General features: G+C 41.3%; 1 protein-coding gene across 5 annotated transcripts in view; it reads left to right on the top strand.

Moving 5' to 3' along the window:
- Positions 1 to 19,717, top strand: part of LOC132761301 (spectrin beta chain, non-erythrocytic 1-like) — a 67,744-nt gene extending 48,027 nt beyond the window's left edge. For 3 of the 5 annotated variants that reach the window (XM_067464284.1, XM_060754053.2, XM_060754051.2), the window contains 10 exons: positions 974 to 1,081; positions 2,941 to 4,686; positions 5,603 to 5,683; positions 7,712 to 7,798; positions 8,891 to 8,982; positions 10,108 to 10,193; positions 11,318 to 11,384; positions 12,213 to 12,361; positions 15,943 to 16,095; positions 17,712 to 19,717. In XM_067464284.1, the coding sequence (XP_067320385.1) occupies positions 974 to 1,081; positions 2,941 to 4,686; positions 5,603 to 5,683; positions 7,712 to 7,798; positions 8,891 to 8,982; positions 10,108 to 10,193; positions 11,318 to 11,384; positions 12,213 to 12,361; positions 15,943 to 16,095; positions 17,712 to 17,950 (2,808 nt within the window). In that variant the 3' untranslated portion in view covers positions 17,951 to 19,717. The remainder of the gene's footprint in view (positions 1 to 973; positions 1,082 to 2,940; positions 4,687 to 5,602; positions 5,684 to 7,711; positions 7,799 to 8,890; positions 8,983 to 10,107; positions 10,194 to 11,317; positions 11,385 to 12,212; positions 12,362 to 15,942; positions 16,096 to 17,711) is intronic. The other 2 variants (XM_060754052.2, XM_067464285.1) reach the window with 2 other exon arrangements.
- Positions 19,718 to 20,314: the final 597 nt, after the last annotated feature.

The following is a 20,314-nucleotide window of genomic DNA, read 5'->3' as shown; positions in this document are numbered from 1 at the left end:
TCAATACTGCTCTGGCAGTTATGGGGTCTTGCTATATACCAGTGGTTTCCAACCTTTTTTTGAGCAGGGACCACTTGAACAGGGACCACGCTCCAACATTAGTACCAAAAGGGTTACAAATCAGTTTTTGGTCAACTTTAGATTCAGTGTGATTATTTGGGGTGCTGATGCAGAAAATTGCACTGGATAGCTCTAGTTTCTGATACAGTAGTTGCCATCTGCTTGCCCATGGAAAACCATATTTAATAAGCCTGGGCACTATTAGAGAGTTTTGCAAGACCAGTCTTGTTTCAATGGTGTAGTAACGGTGAGGCCGTGGATCATATTTTAGTTATTGCGGACCACTGGTAGTCCATGGACCACAGGTTGGGAACCGCTCGTCATCTCTGTCATCTCTGACTATTAGGCCATTCTGGTTGGGGTGGATGGGAATTGCAGTTGAGAGCATCTGAGTACCAAAAGATATCTACTCTTGCCCAAGCAGAATAAAAGGCCAGATTTTCTAATAGAGCAGTTGGGCTTGAGTACCTTCAGATACTGTTGGAGCTGAACACATATAACTAGCAAAGATGTGAGTTTCAGTCCAATGACATTTGAAAACCCACCTGTCATTGCCTTTCATTAAAATGATACAAGGGCTAATCATGGTCTGGCTGCATGATTCTGGCTAAGGATGACCAGTGAGTCGTTTCTAACTGGGTAATAGGATGTTCATGGTTACTCGGGAGCAAAGAGCCCAGAAACATCATTGCTTTTTCCATAAACAGCTGCATAGTGTATTTCTAACTAGCACATCTTTTATATGTCAGGTTTGTTGTTGTTGTGTTCCTGCCTATCTTTTCTTTGCAAGATTTGTTCAAAAGGTCCTTGCCTTTTTCTGAGGCTGGGAGAGAGAGTGACTTGTACTGACACCTTTCTCACATCCATCTTTTTCTGTCTTATTCGCTTTTTTTCTTTTTCTCTTGAAAACCAGCACCCTGAAACTAAACCTTCAACCTGTAAAACTTTCTGGAAACGTTGTCAGGGATTTTTAGGTAGTTTAAAGAGAAAGAAAAGGCTGCCACGCCAGCATGCAGAAGAGGTAAACATGCTACAGGAGTGGAGTGGAGTGCATGCTAGATGGTTTGGCTGCATGATGCAAGGAACCCTTGACTAATCGATCACAGCCTCACTCCAAAAGAAGTTCCACCACACAGCCAATTTCCCAGGTTTTAGAGGACTAGCAGGTGTTTTTAATCTCATCTCCATGTCTGCACAGTTTAAGAAGGCATGGATGAGTTAGATGTGCATTGCATATTGTGCCTGAACTCATGAAGAGCTGTCCAAAGGAAAGTCCTTCTTTAGTACTTTGAATATTTTGTGAATTCTCTAAAGCTGGCATAGGCAAACTTTGGCCCTCCAGGTGTTTTGGTTTCAACTCCCACAATTCCTAACAGCCAACTTGTGGAAGTTGAAATCCAAAACATCTGGAGGGCCGAAGTTTGCCCATGCCTGCTCTAAAGGGTTGACAATATCAAATCAAAATGATAATCCATGCCTCTTGTAATAGCCTAGATGGGGAAATTTCAGCCTGTTTCCATGTCATAGTATTTCCATTCTGGGAGAATCCATATCTTTGCAAATTCACTATTTCAAACAATTGTTAAGAGCCCAGGGGCAGTGCTTCCTACCCAGCCTAACAAACCTAGATTTAAACCTATAACCAGCACAGTGAAATATGGAACAGTATCATACAAAACATCATTCTCTTTCTGATCCCATCACAAAATGGATACAAAATTTGACAGAGAAATGAGCTTGAGGTATTCTGCCTTTTGATTTACATTAAAGGACAGGGCCAACTAGTTTCCTTTATTAAAATGTTTTTCTGGCAGGTGCTAGTTTGGAAGCTAAGATATAAGGCTAGTAGAAGGAAGGGTAATGTACCTGTTTTCTGAGGCTCTTACAGTAACTATTGTCATTTTTAAAGGGCATAGAAAAGCCTGGGGGTTCTGTGAACTGCAGCTGCTGGAGGTGGGAGATTGGTGGCCGAATCATGTTCCAGAGACAGCTCTCCAAAACAAGTCACTCAAGATGTGTCCAGCCATGTGGGCTGAAGATAAGGCAGCTGTAGAGCTTGCGAATAGAAGAGGGTTTCTGGGGATAAAGTGAAATTCATCTAGGAAACCATCTGCCATTCATGAAGGCAATGCAATCTCAACCCCTAGCAGTGGAGTTAAATGTCTAAGCCTCCCCTGCAGCTGTTGCACATGAATGATCCCTTTTATACTGTGATCTGTTTATGAAAGTGCACAGTAGAACCTGCTACAGTGTTTTACTCTACCCTCGTCTCCTTCCTGGCATCTGGGAAGAAGGGAATTTGGCTTTTAAATATGTAGCTTCCACTAGGACACTGTAAGAATGTTTCCATAGCCACATTTTCATATTGTATCTCAATGCTGAAGTAGTGTTAGGTGACTTGTGCTCCATTCAAGTTAGCAATTCCACTCCACCAAACACTTCCTGTAGAGTGTGCAGCAGAACTGAGGCATCCCAATGTCCTAAAACGTAATTGGTAATTCAGACTTAGTCTCTCCACAGGACCAGAGTCGAGTAATCCTAATATCCTTGAACCCTTTTGTGGATTGTTCTCTGTAATGATTGTAATGAAGCATGAAAGAAGCCTTCTCTGATGGATGATCAGCACTGAGCAGAAAAATGCATGTATCAGTGCATGTTGATAAAGCAAGAGTTGTGTGACTGAAAGTTTCCTGTGATGCCATTCAGAAGAGGTTATTTTAGACTCCCATGATCTAGAAGAATATAGTTTGAAAAGATTCCCTTGTTTGACTGTAATTTTCAGATTCTGCCTAGCTGGGCAAGTACATGAACAGTAGGTTTTTTAAGTGAAATTTCAGAACTTCTGAGATTGTTTCTTATTGTGGCTTCCCCTCTCCACAGGTGAGCACTTATTTGCAGATGAAAGAGAAAGATTTAGATGTCGTCCATGAAAGCTCAGTCTCCATGCCACGAACTATAAGCCAGATGCCCCCTCAAACTTATTCTTCCCCACTTCCTAGACCAGGGTGGACTACTAAAGCCACCCAAACTTTGACCAAGGCTAGCTCCAGCTACTTTTTGCAAAGTCTGAACCAAAAAGGCAAAGGGAGGGCAGCAGGAGATGCCCAACTGCTAACCTTGCAGGGGATCATGGGAACAGAACTAAAGGATCTTCAGCTTGGGCAAGAAAAGAAGCAGAGTACTAGTAACACGTGGCCCCCTAAGAACAGGAGAACGGCACAATACCTGCGGACACCAAGAAACCTCAGAAATGTGACTCATTATGTGCACAACCCACTGGTACGGGCTATTGACAGTGATTGTGACTCAATAGGAGAGACATCTGAAGGACATGTACTCTTGGGACAAAAAAGAGGCCTCAGTAGCCCCCAGTTACAAACAGAGAAGATGAACACATGCCAGCATCTTTCTCTGGGCTCCGTATTGAATCTGCAGCTTCCCAAGGACCCCACTACCCTCAGAAATGTCCAGGAGACCATCAAGGTGACCAAAGAGGGATTAGCAGAAAAGAAGTGTGCCAACCATCACTGTCAGTTGGCTCAAAGAAGCTCAGATGGGGCAAAGATTCAGGAGAAAATTACCATCCTGCAAAAGAGGGGACTAGAAGGGCAGTCAGAGATACACCAAAGTGCCCGCAGTAAGGATAAGGGTAGTACATGGTTTGAAGAGATGAGTGCCAATCCAAGCTACAGCAGGCATAAAGCTCACATTGTGGCTCCTTGTAGGGAAGACAGACCAAGTCCTAAGAGTCACAGCAGCACTGGTGATGACTTTCTGGATTTCAAGCAGATCCGGCTGTCTCGCATCAGTGTACTGCATGAGCAGATAGACTGGGAGTGGGACAAGCTAGCTGCCTCATTGGGTACAACCAGAAGCTCCAGTCACGTAGAGGCAAAAGACCCAACTGAGCAAAAAGCATCCAGGATGAGAATGAAGTCCTCTCCTACTAAGCATTCAAGCAAGGCCTCTTACACAACTCAAGTAAAGACCCCTTTAGTAAATGAAATGTCAGAGAAGGAAAACATCCAGAGCTCCATGGAAAGCTTTGTAAGAATTACTCCCACATTACCACCCCTGGCCATCAAATCTCCATCCAAGTTGTCCGTATTCGAACAGCAAAGCATCCCAGCATCATCAAAGCCAGGTTCTCTCATCCTGACTTGCAGAGGAAATGTGACTGAAAGGCCAAAGTCACAAAACCTAGAGATGTGTCCTCCTGCCCATGAGTTGTTTGAAGAGGAGGAAGAGGAACTGCAGGCCATATGGAGCAACTTAGAGAAGCAGAAGAGAAACACAGGCACCCAGAGCATCACAGGGAAAAAGGCAGATAAGATCCAAAGCCCAGACAATTCTAATGGGAAACTCATACTGAAATCAGCAGATAACATCTTGGTAGCCAAGTTCAAGCTTCCTACCCCTGCCCAAATGCTTCAGAGCTTGGAAGAAGGGAGAGGGAGCAGCAATGGACTAGACAGCAAAAATAGCCCAAGTCAGTGTGACTGGGCACCCAGGCCTTTTTTCCAGGAGCCGTCTGAGAGGGTGGAAGCTTCATCCATAGGATCCCTACAAAGCACATGCCAGCTAGAACAGCGAAAGCTTGAAGACGGAGACAGAAATACTGGAAAGGTCAGAATAATTGTCTGTCAAGGTAGAGAGATGCAACATATTATAAGAATAGAGCTTGGGAATGTTTCTCTCAGTATCCCTGACCCTCCACTGTTAATGGTCATGTGTGCGGCTCATATTCTATAGTCCAAAGAGTAATTTTCCTTAGTTCTGTTGTAACAGATTTCTCTGGTTGAAAAGGCAAATTTTAACTGTTTTCCATACATATTCACAGATATTGTGAACAAATAGTGCAAATCAACTGCTTACCTGTAGGAAACCCACAACTTACAGCCCTCCAGGTGTTTTGTACTTCATCTCCCAGAATTCCTGACAGTTGAACAAGCTGGGTAAAGTTTTTGGGAGTTGGAGGCCCAAACACCTGGAGGGCCCCAGGTTGTGCAGGCCTGCTTTAGAGTAAAATCAGAAATAGGGAACCAGAAATACAAACAATGAAAGCTGTGCCATTGCTTCTGAAAAGCTGTGTATGTTTTCATCTCCTCCAGCAAGGCTCCTGAATCGACAAGGGAAAGGATGAGGGAGTTGGCACTGAAAATAAATTTACTAGGTTTTGATTTTGTGGGATAAGGCTTGCTTTCCCCATGAAGGTAGTAGATGTTAGATTGAAGGTTTATTACATCAAAACTTTGGCTCATAACGAATAGCAAGGAAATAGCTATATGATGTCAGCAGCAAGCTTATTAAATTAAGCTGTTCGAACATTTTGTTCAAGCATCAAGTACAATGATTTGCCACACCAAAAGAAATGCATTCATTATTAACTTGGGAAGACTAAAAAGGAAATGTGATTATTGGAAGCATATCATTCTTTCTTTGCTTAGTTTTTTTAAAGCAATCCTAAAATATCTTAGTAAGTAGAACTCTGTTGCTGGAGGACACAGTTCATGTTTGCTCACCATTGTATTTCTACTTGCAGCAGAATCCCAGTAAACTGGAGCTTCAGATGATGGAAGGGACACTGGAAAGGAAGCATTTGTTACAGGCAGGAGGCAAAAAGGTATTGTCAAGTCTGCACAGCATTATGATGGGTAGATTTGCTCTCTTTTCCTTTGCACTGAAATGCAAATAGACAAGGAGAGCACAAAAGCCAAAGCTACCTCAATGTTTATTCACATGATACCAAGCTTTGGCTAAACTACAAGGCTTGTATAAGCCTTTCCAACTGACAAAGCATTATAGATTTTATGTCTTCCTTTACTTCCAAGTATCAGTTTCCCCAAAAAAGACACATTGTCAATATAGCCTGGTTCTAAGTTTGAAAAGGTGGAAAGAAAGTAGTTGTCTTCTTCAGATACTTTCTGGTGGCAAAGCATCTACTAGCTTGGTTTTGGAATTAGCATCAATGTCGGTGATTGGAATTATTATCAGAGGAAAAAGTCACACTAGCTTCAACATCTTAAATAAAAATCAAATTTTTACCACCTTGAATACTTCTCAAGTGCTGCATGTGCCTGCATTCTGTCCCCAATCATCTCAAGTGCTTGAAATAACGGCTTAATTTAGATGTGTACAGGACAGTGAAGATTTATTTTAAATCTTCTGTATGCATGTAAGTAATACAGAAGTTATGTTTGCATCTTTCAATCCACAGACACTAGACTTTCACAGACTGTTGTAGTTCAGCCTTTGATCATGCCTGTACCTGATCTCATTGGGGATCCTGGGCTTTCTAGTCAGCCTGATGATACTGAGGATTCAGGGCTTGCAAGCCAGCACAAGAGCCAAGAGGTTTTAAGCTCAGAAATTGAGCAGTCCCTGTCTGAAGCCCACATTCCAGAAAGGCAGTTCACTAGGGAAGCAAGGTCAGAAACAGAACTGAGGTCAGAGGATGAAAATGAAAGTCCAGGTGGATAGACTAACGAGCAGTTAGATAGGAGATTTACGTTCTGTCAACACAGAGCTTCTCAGGAGAGTTTACAAAGGTCAAGACGCCTATTAGCCAATAAGTCCTTATCAGTTTCCCAGGGGAGAAGGCATGATTTTCTGTCTATATTAGCAAGACCAGCAGACTATTTCACCAGTCTAGGCAACACTGGTGTTTGAGTATAGAACTTCTGTCAAGTCAAGGGATTTCTAATTCCATGTTTCCTTCTGTTCATGTTTCATGCTTCCAAGTTTTTGAAGAGTGTTCCTGAATCTCATGTTTTGGATTTACTCTGTTTTTGTATTTCTGGTTTTTGATGCTACTCATGTACTTTGAATTCTGTGGATTATTCCTGATATTCAGACTTTGGTTTTTTATATTATTTTGCTGAATAGCTTTTCATATATATTCTTCAATAAACCGCTTTGCTATTTTACCTTGAACTGGAGTGTGTGTTAAGTACAGAGGTGATTCCCTGCTCTGGAGTGCAACACAGACATGCTTTCAAAATCTATTAAAGAAGGCATAGTTATGCATTACATCAAGAAAACTCCAAGCCTTTGCATGTTGGGACACATTCAGCTAGAGAAATGGCCCTATACTTTAGAGAAATGGCTTCTACTTTAGAACTTCCATCAGATTAGATGAGATGTGCAGAACAACCAATTGGAAGACACTGTCTACACTTGTCCTGCTCTATGAGACTGATAAATGCATAGCTGCAGGAGTGATTTTGCAAGCTGTATTTTGCAGGCTGTACTCTACACAGAAGCCCAGTATCCAAGTGCTTGGGTAATATCTCAGAGTATTGCGAATTGCTCTTCTTTATCATCCAAAGAAAGAGGTGTTGGAACTCACTGTAAAGAGTCATTCTTGAATGAAGAGCAATCCACCAAGCAGGTGAAGAAATTATTAGTTAGCCATCCAAAGGCAAATACAGGCAAATTGAGAACTTCATACACATATATGTATATCTTACAAATAAATCTTAATTTTGATGTACTCCAGATCATAGTGTGGAGAAGATACTTTTTGGGCATACAGCTTCCAATGCACTCCAACTGGCAGGAATCATGTCTGGGGTTTTAGAAATTATACTCCAAAAAAGTAAAATTTCCAAGGTTTTCTCAAGATCTGACTTTTTTACTTCTGTTCTCCTAGGCAAACTGTCGGTCCTGGAATTCATTCCATACAGTGCTGATGAGACAAACCTTGTGTTTTTACCAAGACAAGAAAGATACCCTCAAGGTAGCCATTTAACATCAAAGGGGAAGAAGGGAAATAAGAAATGGAAAGATTTATAGTGTAGGACAGTGGTTCTGTGGGTCCCCATATGTTTTGGCCTTCCCAGAAAGCCTAACAGCTGGTAAACTGGCTGGGACTTCTGGGAGTTGTAGGCCAAAACATCTGGGGACCCACAGGTGAGAGCCATTAGTGTAGGAGGACTTTTATCAGAAGCTTTCGTGCTTGTTCTGCTTCTCTCCTATGCCCATTTCCATCCTGTTTCAATTCATATCTTCATTGTGTTCATAATATCATCCTTCATACAAAGATTTTTCTGGAAAATATTGGGCATGCATATGATTGAGGATGTGCACTTGAAAATGTTGTTCATGGAAATTGATTTTAACTGTTGGTTTATAGTACATTACTTACACATTTTACTGTATTCTCTGCCAACATAGAACTTGAAACACAAGAAAATAACCACTGTTATGCAATACAGTCATTAGAAGCAAGCTGTAATTGTGTTTTAAAAGCATGTCTATCCTTAAGTGGCAAATCTTATAACCAACAAACCTACCACAGATTATTTAAAGAAGAAAATGCAAGAAAAGGGGGTAAACATTAGAAAAAGAGAAAGCACCACCATTCCTGAATGATAATGCTTACTCAAGAGAGAGATATGTAGCTACCAAAACTATATTCTGAAGCTCAGAGACTGATCACAGTTTTTTTTGTTTTTTTTTTTTTACTATAAATGCAGAATTGGTCAGCCTGATTATGCTGGCTGGGAGATTTTAGAAACTGCAAAAAGTAACTTTTCGGATTCTGGCAAAATATGAGCTATACCAGTAAGAAAGCTCTGCCCTGAGCAGCATAACTGATGAAACATAACAATAAGCTTGAAGACTCATATTTCCAGATATTGATAGTCACATTTTGGGTGGCCAGCCATTGGGGTTTTTAAAAAGAGCTTTTGCCTTGTTTACGTCTAGTTTCAGTTTGCTCCATGCTTCCAGGCCAAAGAAACACTTGTTCACTGGAAACATTATTTTGTGTTTCTAACTGGCCTTAACATTTCAGATACTACATAATTTACTTTTCTTTGTACTGCAGAGCTCTGCAGTGGCCTTCCCACTAAACATTTCTGGAGCTGTTTGCACCCTCGATAAAGAATATACCAAAAAGGACAACTGTTTCACACTGCAGTGAGTACCCTCAAATTTCCATCTCTAAACAAGTTCATTGATTCAAACAGTTTTGACCACTTTAAAGCTAACACATGGAAGCAAGAAGTCTACTTTTTAAATTTTAATATAATTTTAATTTTAATTAATATCACTGCTTAATTGTTATGTAATGGATTTTATATTGCTGTTTTATATTGTTGTTTCGATACTGTTGGCATTGAATAGTTGTCTGTGTTAGCCGCCCTGAGTACCCCCTCAGGGGTGAAAGAGTGGGGTAGAAATGGTCTAAATAAATAAATAAATAAATAAATACTTCTCCTCCTGTTACTACTATTACTATAAATCAATGGTCCACAACCTGTGGTCTATGGACCACCAGTGGTCTGCAAAAACTAAAATATGGTCCACAGCCTCACTATTACGACACCATTGCAACGAGAGCAACTGGTCTCATGAATCCCTTTTATAGTGCAGAGGCTTAATAAATATGGTTTTTTGCAGGCGAGCAGATGGCATCGACTTGATGGCATATATTCTGTATCAGAAACTAGAGCGGATGTGCTCTATCCAATGCAGTTTTCTGAATCAGAACCCCAAATAATCAAACCGAATCTAACGTTGACCAAAAACTGATTCGTAACCCTTTTGGTACTAATGTTGGAGAGTGGTTCCTGGTCAAAGTGGTCCCTGGTCAAGTGGTCCCTGGTCAAAAAACAGTTGGGAACCACTGCTATAAATCCTGCAGGATGCATGCTATACAATGGAGAGACTTAGTGAAGTGCAGAATATCTGTTAGCTTCTGTGACACTGCATTTTCTCAAGTATGAAGTCTGAGCCCTAAAGAACTGTCCAAGGTGCTTAACCCTATTCCCAAAACAGTTTCAGCATCTTTATTTGTTTTCTTAAAGATCAAACTAAAACCCAGGGTGGATTCAGATCCACTGACAAGGAAGTCATACTTGCCAGTAGGTGAAATGATAGCCCCTGAAAGCATAACCAGTGATGCTATATCTTTGAAAGATTCCACCACCTAGTTTCCGGATTGATGTGGCTTTGAAACTTGCTCTGTCCATTATCTCAACAAAGTGCAACAAATCGCTGCAACAAATTACTTTCTGCTGATTTTCTTTTATACCCTTGTAGGATGAAAGATGGCTCCAAGTACCTCCTTAGAGCTCTAACTGAGCCACTCATGAAAGAGTGGGTTATAAAACTGCAGCAAAACTCAGGTAAGGCAGATATACTGTTGAGAGGAAACCATTTAGACCATTGATAGATCCAGGGGAGAGAGATATGGTTATCCATCAGAAACATAAGGCATTTGGAGATCTTCATGTGGCCAGTCTGTAATTTCCTAATGTTTCCCCACAACATTTCCCAAAGTGGGATTTATCTTTCTAATATAACAGGGGTGTGTGTGTGTGTGTGTGTGTGTGTGTGTCTGTGTGTGTGTCCACATGGTATAGGACAGGGGTCCTCAAAGTAAGGTCCAAGGGCCGGATACAGCCCTCCAAGATCATTTACCCAGCCCTTGCTCAGAGTCAACCTAAGTCTGAAATGACTTGAAAGCACACAACAACTACTATTACTACTACTACTACTACTACTACAACTATCCTATCTCGTCAGCCAAAAGCAGGCCCACATTTCCCATTGAAATACTAATAAGTTTATATTTGTAAAAATTGTTCTTCATTTTAATTATTGCATTGTTTTTAAGTGGGGTTTTTTGCACTACAAATTAGATATGTGCAGTGTGCATACGAATTCATTCATGTTTTTTTCAAATTATAATCCGGCCCTCCAACAGTTTGAGGGGCTGTGACCTGGCCCTCTGTTTAAAAAGTTTGAGGAGCCCTGGTATAGGATCTCAGGTCTTGTCACCTCTCACCATTGGCTGTATTAACTAAGGTGGATGTAGATAGAAGTTGAATTCCAACATCTTGAAAGATACCATTCTCCACCACTGAGAAAACATAGGAATGTACTGGGCAGTTGAGAGTTTCATGAAAGAGATTGTAGTTTAATTTTTAATGTGGTCAAAAGGTCTATGACAAATACTTTTTTCCTGCTCACATATAAAACTTTGGGTTATATTGAACTTCTTCAAATGCTATTTTTTAGTTATATTCATAAAGTTCAAAGTAGAATGCACCACAAAGATATCTAAATTATATATGTATTATTTAAATATATTGTTTAGAGCAGATGTTGTGAAAATGTAATCTGACTGTGTTGCTCTGAAAGGTCATACAATTTTTTTGTTTTGGGTAGAGAGAGGTTTGTATGTGAAAAGTACTTTGTGCATATTTTTAAAATCTATTTCTCAATGGGTACTTTCCTCTCTTCCAAGGTGTGCTTGATGTGGATTATTTCCATTCAGCTTCCCAGGCTGCCCAAGAAAAAACTTGCTCAGTTAGGTAAGTATAGCTAGTAACACTTCACTGCAGATGGATTTGCTAGGAGCAGGATTACAAGTCACTTTGGGTTCTCAATACCACTTTAGATTACCAATTTATATATGTCATCCAGTGCCATTTTGCCCAGTATTCTAAATTAAACCATGTTCTAGAACTTTCTGTCTAAATTTAAAACCAGAGTTAGATAGGCATTCACATTTTTCAGTGCTACTTTTTCATACTTTTTTTTTGCAGAAGATTTAATATTTGGAGATGAATTAAGACATTTTTGAGTTTAAGCCACTATTTGTTCTTTCTGCCTGTCTTCTTTGGCCTTTGCCTTATTAGTGATGGCAGTTCTCTCAGTCACATTCCAGTAATATTCAATTGTTCAAAAAAATTCAGCTGTACAAGCCATTCGGAATGACTGGGAATCTTTTTTGGCTCAGGAGCCACTCATAAACACGTTTTTACACACACTGGTATAGAGGCCAAGGCAAAGGCATTAATCCTTACCAATTTGATCATTTTTCAACCACAGATTCAAAGCATAGCTCAGTCTACTTAGGAATAAGTCCTAGTACAGAAGTTTCAGCTCCATGCAGCTGCTTCACAGGTTGAAGTAACTTGTCTCAGATGTAGCTTGTTGATCTGTTAAGGAAGTCCTAAAGGTCATAAATGACTTATGGGACACATGTTTTGCATTGCTTTACTGGTTGATCAATTACATCCAGGACTCTTGTCTTATGTTTGTGGGAGATAAATAAATTTTACCAGAGATTGTCAGTATAGCCCTGTGCGAGTGGGGATTGGCACCCAACTGTTTTCCATTGCTGCCATTGTTTCCAGTGTGATTCCTGGTAGAGGTGTTTCCCACTTCTTGGGTCTTCAGCCTCCCTTTGCAAGCAAGAACCAAGATGCTGTGCTGCTGCCAAGGTCAAGGGTTAAAATGCAGTTGCCTTACGGTGCCCAGGAGGATCCAGCAGCATCAGAGACAGGTGAGTTTGTCAAATTCAGAGCCTCATCAGGCAGGTTTGATCTTCATCAGCAGTGTCCTGGTATCTCTTCAACTAAAGTGCCCTCCATGTGGAGTACACTGTTTTTCCTGAATAATAATAACAAACTTTATTTATACCCCACCACCATCTCCCCAAGGGGACTTGGGGCGGCTAACATGAGGCCAAGTCCAACAATTACAATAAAGCAAAGTAAAATACATACAGAAAAAATAATAACATCAAATAAAATGCAAACAATAACAAAATAATACATGCTGTTGCCAAGGATAATGCAGAAAGGAAGAATCCCAAGCCTTTCCCATGTCTTATTCCCTCTTAAAAGTAAAGATAAAGGTTTCCCCTTGACATTAAGTATAGTCTCTGGGGCGTGGTGCTCATCTCCATTTCTAAGACGAAGAGCGGCGTTGTCTGTAGACACCTCCAAGGTCACATGGCCGGCATGACTACATGGAGCGCCGTTACCTTCCCATCGAAGTGGTACCTATTGATTTACTCACATTTGCATGTTTTCGAACTGCTAGGTTGGCAGAAGCTGGGGCTAAAGTGGGAGCTCACCCTGCTCCCTGGATTTGAACCACTGACCTTTTGGTCAACAAGTTTAGCAGCTCAGTGGTTTAACCTGCTGCGCCACCGGGGCCTCCTCTTCCCTCTTAATTGAATTTATTTATGTATTTATTATGTTTATTTATATCCCGCTTTTTCTCTCCATATGGATATACAAAGCGGCTCATGATAAAAAGCATTATAATGCAACTTAAAATATACAAATATTAAAACAGTATTAAACCTCATTAATATTAAAAACAATTCAGGTTAATACCATAAAAGCATATAAAATCACAGCAACCCCTGACAGTCTTAAAATCTTTCTTCTTTAAAACACATAATCATCATAAACATTTTACAAAATACACATCTACAAAATACATATATTAAAATACACAGGACAAAGACTGAACACAAGGTGAGGGTGTAAAGGTCATGATTAAGGCCTGCCACAAGAGAAAGGTCTGCAAATGTATTGCACATTTTGGCAGCTCCTTTAGCTGTGGGATCTCTTCCAACTCCTAGAAGTACTGGGGAAATTGCAAGGCTATGTAAGAGCATAAGAAGAGCCATATTTGGTTATACTGAAAGGCTTTTTTCTAGTCCAGGTTCTTGTTCACACCATGACCAACAAGTTGCTTACAAGAAGCCCATGAACTGGACTTGAGTGCAGCTGTATCCCCCAACAACTCATACACACCAGAACATACTGCTTCTGATTATGGAGGTGCTTTTTGTCATAGAATCACAGAGTTGGAAGAGACTCCAAAGCCCGTGGTCTCCCAACACTTACTAGGATGTTGGTGCCTTTGGATGCATGCTCCATTTATGAAGAAAGAATAGCCCTCCTAATTTGCTTTGTAGTCAGACCATGGAGATGTTTGAACTGAAGAACAATGGGACTAATGTATTGTCGAAGGCTTTCATGGCCGGAATCACTGGGTTGTTGTAGGTTTTTTCAGGCTATATGGCCATGTTCTGGAGGCATTCTCTCCTGACATTTTACCTGCATCTATGGCAAGCATCCTCAGTGGTAGTGAGGTCTGTTGGAACAATGGGACTGTTTGTAAGGGGAATCAGGAAGAAGTTGTGCTTTTGTTGTCTAGTGTAAATGCTGGCATATAAATGAATAAACCTAAGACAATGCCCAAGAAGAGAAATATCACATGTTTTTGTTTTGCAAAATTATTGATAGTATCCCTTCCCAGTTTCATCCCTGCTTAGTGGGTTTCTTGGAAGGATGCAATGATTAATTCACACCACTACTTTCTAGTGTCCAACCCAAACAATGTCCGGGCAACTGTAAGGTAAAGGTAAAGGTTTTCCCCTGACATTAAGTTCAGTTGTGTCTGACTCTGGGGGTTGGTGCTCAATTCCATTTCTAAGCCAAAGAGCCGGTGTTGTCTGTAGACACCTTCAAGGTCATGTGGCCAGCATGACTGCATGGAGCACCTTTACCTTCCCACCAAAGCGGTACCTATTGATCTACTCACATTTGCATGTTTTCGAACTGCTAGGTTGGCAGAAGCTGTGGCTGACAGCAGGAGCTCACACCACTCCTCGGATTCAAACCTGTGACCTTTCAGTCAACAAGTTTAGCAGCTCAGTGGTTTAACCCACTGTACCTACTGTGATTGATCTGGTAAAACAAGGACATTTTGATAATGCAGACACAAGAAGCACCTTGACTATAAGCAGTCAAGAATCAGAAAGCTTACTGTCTTTTCCCAAGCCTTTCCGGACTTAGTTTAAATGAATTTACAGCATGGACATCAGTGCTAGTTAGGAATTGGTACTTTTCCGTCATCTCCTACATTAACCATAGCAAGTACTTCCTCAGACACTCAGGGCAGAAGAGTCTGTTCACTGCTTCCTTTCCTGCAGTCTGCCACTGGTCCTCATAACCCTGAATCAAGCCACTCTGAGAGTTTCCCTTGAGAAAGTGTTTTTAGTTGCCATCATGTAGTTGTAATAAATACCATAATAATAGCAACATTTCCAGGATCTGCGTTGTTGTTTTTTTCATCCATAATGATCTTCACATACTGATCTCCTTAGGAGTTTTTTGCCCAGCCACTGTAAAGGTAAAGGTAAAGGTATTCCCTGACATTAAGTCCATTCGTGTCCAACTCTGTGGCTTGGTGCTCATCTCCATTTCTAAGCCAAAGAGCCAGCATTGTCCGTAGGCACCTCCAAGGTCATGTGGCTGGCATGACTGCATGGAACGCTGTTACCCTATACTGCTCTGGTCCAGCGTACCTGTCCAAACGTATCTCCTATGTCCCACCTTGGAGTTTAAGATCTTCCAGGGAGGCCCTGCTCTCAGCCCCACCTCTGTCTCAAATATGTTTGACGGGAACAAGGGACAGGGCCTTCTTGGTGGTGCCCCCCCCCCCGCCTGTGGCATTCACTTCCTGGGGAAATTAGGTCATCATCATCCCTCCTTACCTTAGAAAGAAGGTAAAACTTGGATGTGGGACCAGGCCTTCAGGTAATTAGGTGGAAATGACAGTTGACAATGTTGACAATGGCTTGGAAATGGATTATGGATAAGTTAAATGGAGTACTCAATCATAGTATATGGCTAGATAAATGGCCACCAGACTGGTAATAGCTCAGTGGACTGTAACTATATTGCTTTAATGTTCTATGACTTCATGTTTTTAACCTTTTAACTATTATAATTATTGCTGTTTTGTATTTTATTATGCGGTATCGAATTATTGCCAATTGGAAGCCGCCCTGAGTCCCCCCAGGGGTTGAGAAGGGTAGGATAAAAATGTTTGAAATAAATAAATAACCTTCCCTCCAGAGCGGTACCTATTGATCTACTCACGTTTGCATGTTTTTAAACTGCTAGGTTGGCAGAAGCTGGGCCTAACAGTGGGAGCTCACGCCACTCCCTGGATTTGAACCTGTGAGCTTTCGGTCATCAAGTTCAGCAAGTCAGCACATTAACCCACTGTGCCACCGAGGGCTCCCACATTGCTAATTCAGTCACTCTCTCCTCCCAGGAAATGTTCACAGATCTGCCGGGTATACTACAGACCACAGCCTGAGGCCATGCTCCCCAACAGAATCTGCAAAGTCAAAAGAGCCTAACTTTTGCCAGGAAGAGGAGGACTGTGGGCTAGTGGCAAACAAGAGGCGGTACTCATTTACATCTGGTATGTAATTAATGACTGAGAAGGAGAACTTTACTAGGTAGAAATTGGGAAAGGACAAAGGAGATCGATCTCCCATCTGCCCCTTAGTTCTTTTCCAGTTTGTTCCAAGAATTCTCTGAGCTCCTATAGTCTCTGTCTAAAGCTTATTCACTTTGACTTTTTCCAGCTACACACACTCATGTCCTTCTGTGCAGACCGTTGTGTGACCAGCATGATATCATTACGCTATTTTCCGTTTCTGGCTGTGTCCTTTCAAGGTTCTTCCCAAAGTAACAAGTTCATTGTTTGATTTTGCCACTAGGGGTCAGCAACACACTTTGGCCTCAAATTTACAGGTACAATGTTGAGGTTCTTGAAGACTTGTAAAAAAGATGTTAAGATGCCTTCTCATGTCTCTTCTATGTTTGTAATCATCCAGTCATTTATCTCCAAATGTGTCATCCAGTCTCCCCAATGAAAGAAATAATAATTGCTCCTGTGTGACATTTGCAAGTTTCTATTCTGAGAACTAAGTTTTGACAAAATAGAATGTGGGCACATCATCTTTTTGGACTGCAACTCCTAGAATCCCCAGCTACATGGCCTGCCATGGTCTTAAAAAGTAACTTTTCTAGGTTTTCTTTGTGCACAAAGCAGCTTTGTGTTTTCTGCTTTATGAATGAGGGATAGTGGAATGCTGTGCCTCAGGCAACCATGGCTTAGAGCCAAGTGGCTTATTGGAAAGACCCAGATTCAATGCGTAATCCCTGAGCTATGCGGCCATGCCCTCTGCCCTGGAAATTATTTCATGTTTCATTATTTATTTATTAGATGCATATCCCCTTTTCCCCTTTTATAATGCAGCGCTCATGGCAGTAAATAAGTTAAATTAACTGTGTACATGATTTTAGAAATTTAAAGCATAAAAAGAACTTGTAGTGAAAACTAAGAAGTTTTTAAAATAGAAGGTGGCAGGAAGCACATAGAAGAGGTGAGTGTGATCTCCTAGGAAACTGATTTTCTCAAGATGCTCCAATAAAAAGAGTTTTTTCTCTGTACTCATGAAATAAACTTTATAATGGTGCTGAGCCACATAGGAAGACCTTTGTAACTGAAGGTGATGTGAAAACAGTGTGGGAGAAGAGCCTTTAAATAAGCTGGTTCCAAGCCATTTGGAACTTCAATCTGAATGTTGTATTTATTATATCTTAGATGTGGAGTAGTAGCAGATACGCAGGGGCAAGGTACAAGCACTCTGAACTTCCATCAGATATTGCCTCTCAGAATACTCATACACAGATGTATGCCTATTTACTCAAGTATAAGCCAAGTTTTTCAGCCCTTTTTTAGGCTGAAAAAGCCCCCCTCAGCTTATACTTGAGTCAAAGTTATTTATTATTTTACTCTGTTGTTGTTATTATTATGTTAAATGTTTTGGACTTACAAGTCACATCACTCCAACCATCTTTAATTGTGGCAATGGAGCTTGTAGAGCAGCACTTCTGAAGAGCACTGGACTGGGTATGACGGTCATAAAAATAATGAGCCAGTGCCCCTAAAAAGGATGACTATTGCTTGTTGTCTTTTCGCACTGCTGCAGTAGTTCACTTTTAATTCATTCCCATTCTTTCTTTCAGCTACATACCAGAAGATTTCCCCTTTGTCAGTGTCCAAAGAACCCCTGGGCGTTGGCAGCAGCTATTCAGTCACTCTTTACATTGGAGAGCAAGCATCTGCTCCCTCCAGACCTCGCTGCCATTCCTTCGTAGCCACTGCTGGTACATCCCAAGATCTCTTGGGTGGGAGTAGCCAAGGCGCCTCGCCCCGCCAAAAGAACAAATCTGTTTTCAGAAAGTTCTTTGGGAAGAAAGACTGAGTTACCAAGCTCATTCCAGCACAGGACCTTTCGTTGATCTACTAGGCCTGATTGCTTCCTGTGACTACTATTCAGTTGCACATCTAGCCACTAAGGTTTGCCAAGAAGTGGTTGGAAAAGGCTCTGCTCATGTTTAAACACCCTCTTAATCCTGTTTTACACTGTTTTTACACTTCACCTATCCAACCCGAATAGGTATTTATGGGGTCAATCTTTATGTTTTGGCAGGGTCGTCTATGCCAACCACCTTGAGACTTTTCCTTGTAGGCACTCAGTTCTTGTTTGCCATGCAAGCTAATGAAGAAATCAGACAAAGCATTCCTAATGTTTGCCTAGTTCTTGATGGGATCAAAGAAAGAAAGAAAAAAAGAAAGGGCTTTCTTTTCACCAATTATGCTACACAATTTATTACAAGCACAGGGTTGACAGCTGTTCTTTATTTTCCTTTTTCTGTACTTGACCTTGTTGTTGTACCTCTCAACCTAGGATGGACAACTGCTTCACCAAATTCCAGAAGCTGTTGGTATGTCATACATGTCACACATTTAGACCAGAGGGATGGGAAGACTGCTTCTTTGTAATACATCTTCCTGGAATTCTCCCCAGTCAGCATAGCAGCATGCATATTGACTGGATTCTGGGAGCTACAGTACAAAAAAACCCAAACAAGTCATTTCCTAACTTGTCGTTTAGGTCTCAACGATTTCTTTCACAGCTTCCCCTTGGATAAAGGAAAAGAAATGCAGTGGGCTCAGCTACTTCCGGTTCTGGTCCAATCTACTACTGTGTTCCAGCATCCACTTCACAACTGATTATCCCTAAGGCCAGGGTGGGCATTGTGCAGCCTTCCAAAGGTTGTTGGATTGTAACTCCCAGCATTCCTCACCACTGCCAAAACTTACTAAGGCTGTTGTGTGTTACAGTTCAACCATTTCTGAAAGGCTGCATGTTTCCCTTCCACCTCCCCTAAGGGAATGTGGCTCCTGGAATGTGGTTCTCAACCTGTGGGTCCCCAAATGTTTGGGCCTTCAACTCCCAGAAATCCTAACAGCTGGTAAACTGGCTGGGATTTCTGGCCAAAACACCTGGGGACCCACAGGTTGAGAACCACTGCTTTAATTGATCAGCAGATACAGGCAAGTGATGAAAGCCAGTGTGATGTAGCGGTTTGAGTTTGGACTAAGATTCTTGGAGGTGACCATTCAAATCTCTGCTCGTTCACAGAAACTGATCTTGGACAAGCCACATTTCATCAGATGAAGGCAATGCCAAACCTCCTCTGAATAAATCTTGCAATAAACAAAAAGAAAGCACCAACCCTAGGAGGTGATCATCATAAATTGGAATTGACTTGAAGGAACATGGTAACCAGAACAGTTTCTCTCCATGCTGTGAATAGCCACCTGTTTCTTTTTCCCAGGCCAAGCTGATGTAAATGATAACAATATCACACACAGGGCAATTATTTTCTGATCAGCAGGAGAACATGAGTGAGACCTAAAGCCTGAGGAGTTATTTCTTGGGGAAATATGTACATTACTGATGGATTAGTATTAGATGAGGGCTGCTGGTAGCTCTGGGCAGTAATACATTTTGGAGATTCCAAAAGGACAATTTATGTATTTTTAATATTAAAAAATAAAACCTAGACCAAGCACCTCATTGTCATTCTGTTGTCTTCTGCGACAGTGCCAGTGCGGCAATTAATGCTTGTTAAATAGCTGATTGCTTCTCTTTGGGAGACATTAAAATCACATTAAAAGACCAGCCAGCTGTCTGCGTCCTTTCATTGAAAATGTATTAGAGTTAACTGAGTTATACTTTAACTGATAGGCAATAATCCTGTTACAGATTGTCGCACATGACAGATAATGGTTAAAAGAAGGAAAATTGTGTTGTCGAAGGCTTTCGTGGCCAGAATCACTGGGTTGCTGTGAGTTTTCCAGACTGTATGGCCATGTTCCAGAAATATTATCTCCTGACGTTTCATCAACAACTATGGCAGGCATCCTCAGAGGTTAAGGGGTCTGTTGGAAACGAGGCAAGTGAAGTGTATATATTTCTGGAAAGCCAGGCTTCAAAGCTCCAAGGCCATTAAATACATACTAATTAGTGTGGCCAATTGCAACATTCCCACTTGCATCAAGCAGACAAGAGTTCTTTCTCCCACCTTGGACATTCAGAGAAGGTTTATCCAAAGATATATAAACCTCACTTGCCTAGTTTCCAACAGAGTCATCAACCTCTAAAGATGCCTGCCATAGATATGGAGGACACGTCAGGAGAGAATGCTTCTGGAACATGGCCATACAACCCGGAAAAGTCACAACAACCCAAAAGGGAAATTGTTGGCAGAAGCCTTGG

The sequence above is a fragment of the Anolis sagrei genome, chromosome 1, assembly GCF_037176765.1.
Source record: "Anolis sagrei isolate rAnoSag1 chromosome 1, rAnoSag1.mat, whole genome shotgun sequence".
Classification (NCBI taxonomy): domain Eukaryota; kingdom Metazoa; phylum Chordata; class Lepidosauria; order Squamata; family Dactyloidae; genus Anolis; species Anolis sagrei.
The sequence above is the reverse complement of the archived record's forward strand: the minus strand, read 5'-3'. Positions and strand labels throughout refer to the sequence as shown.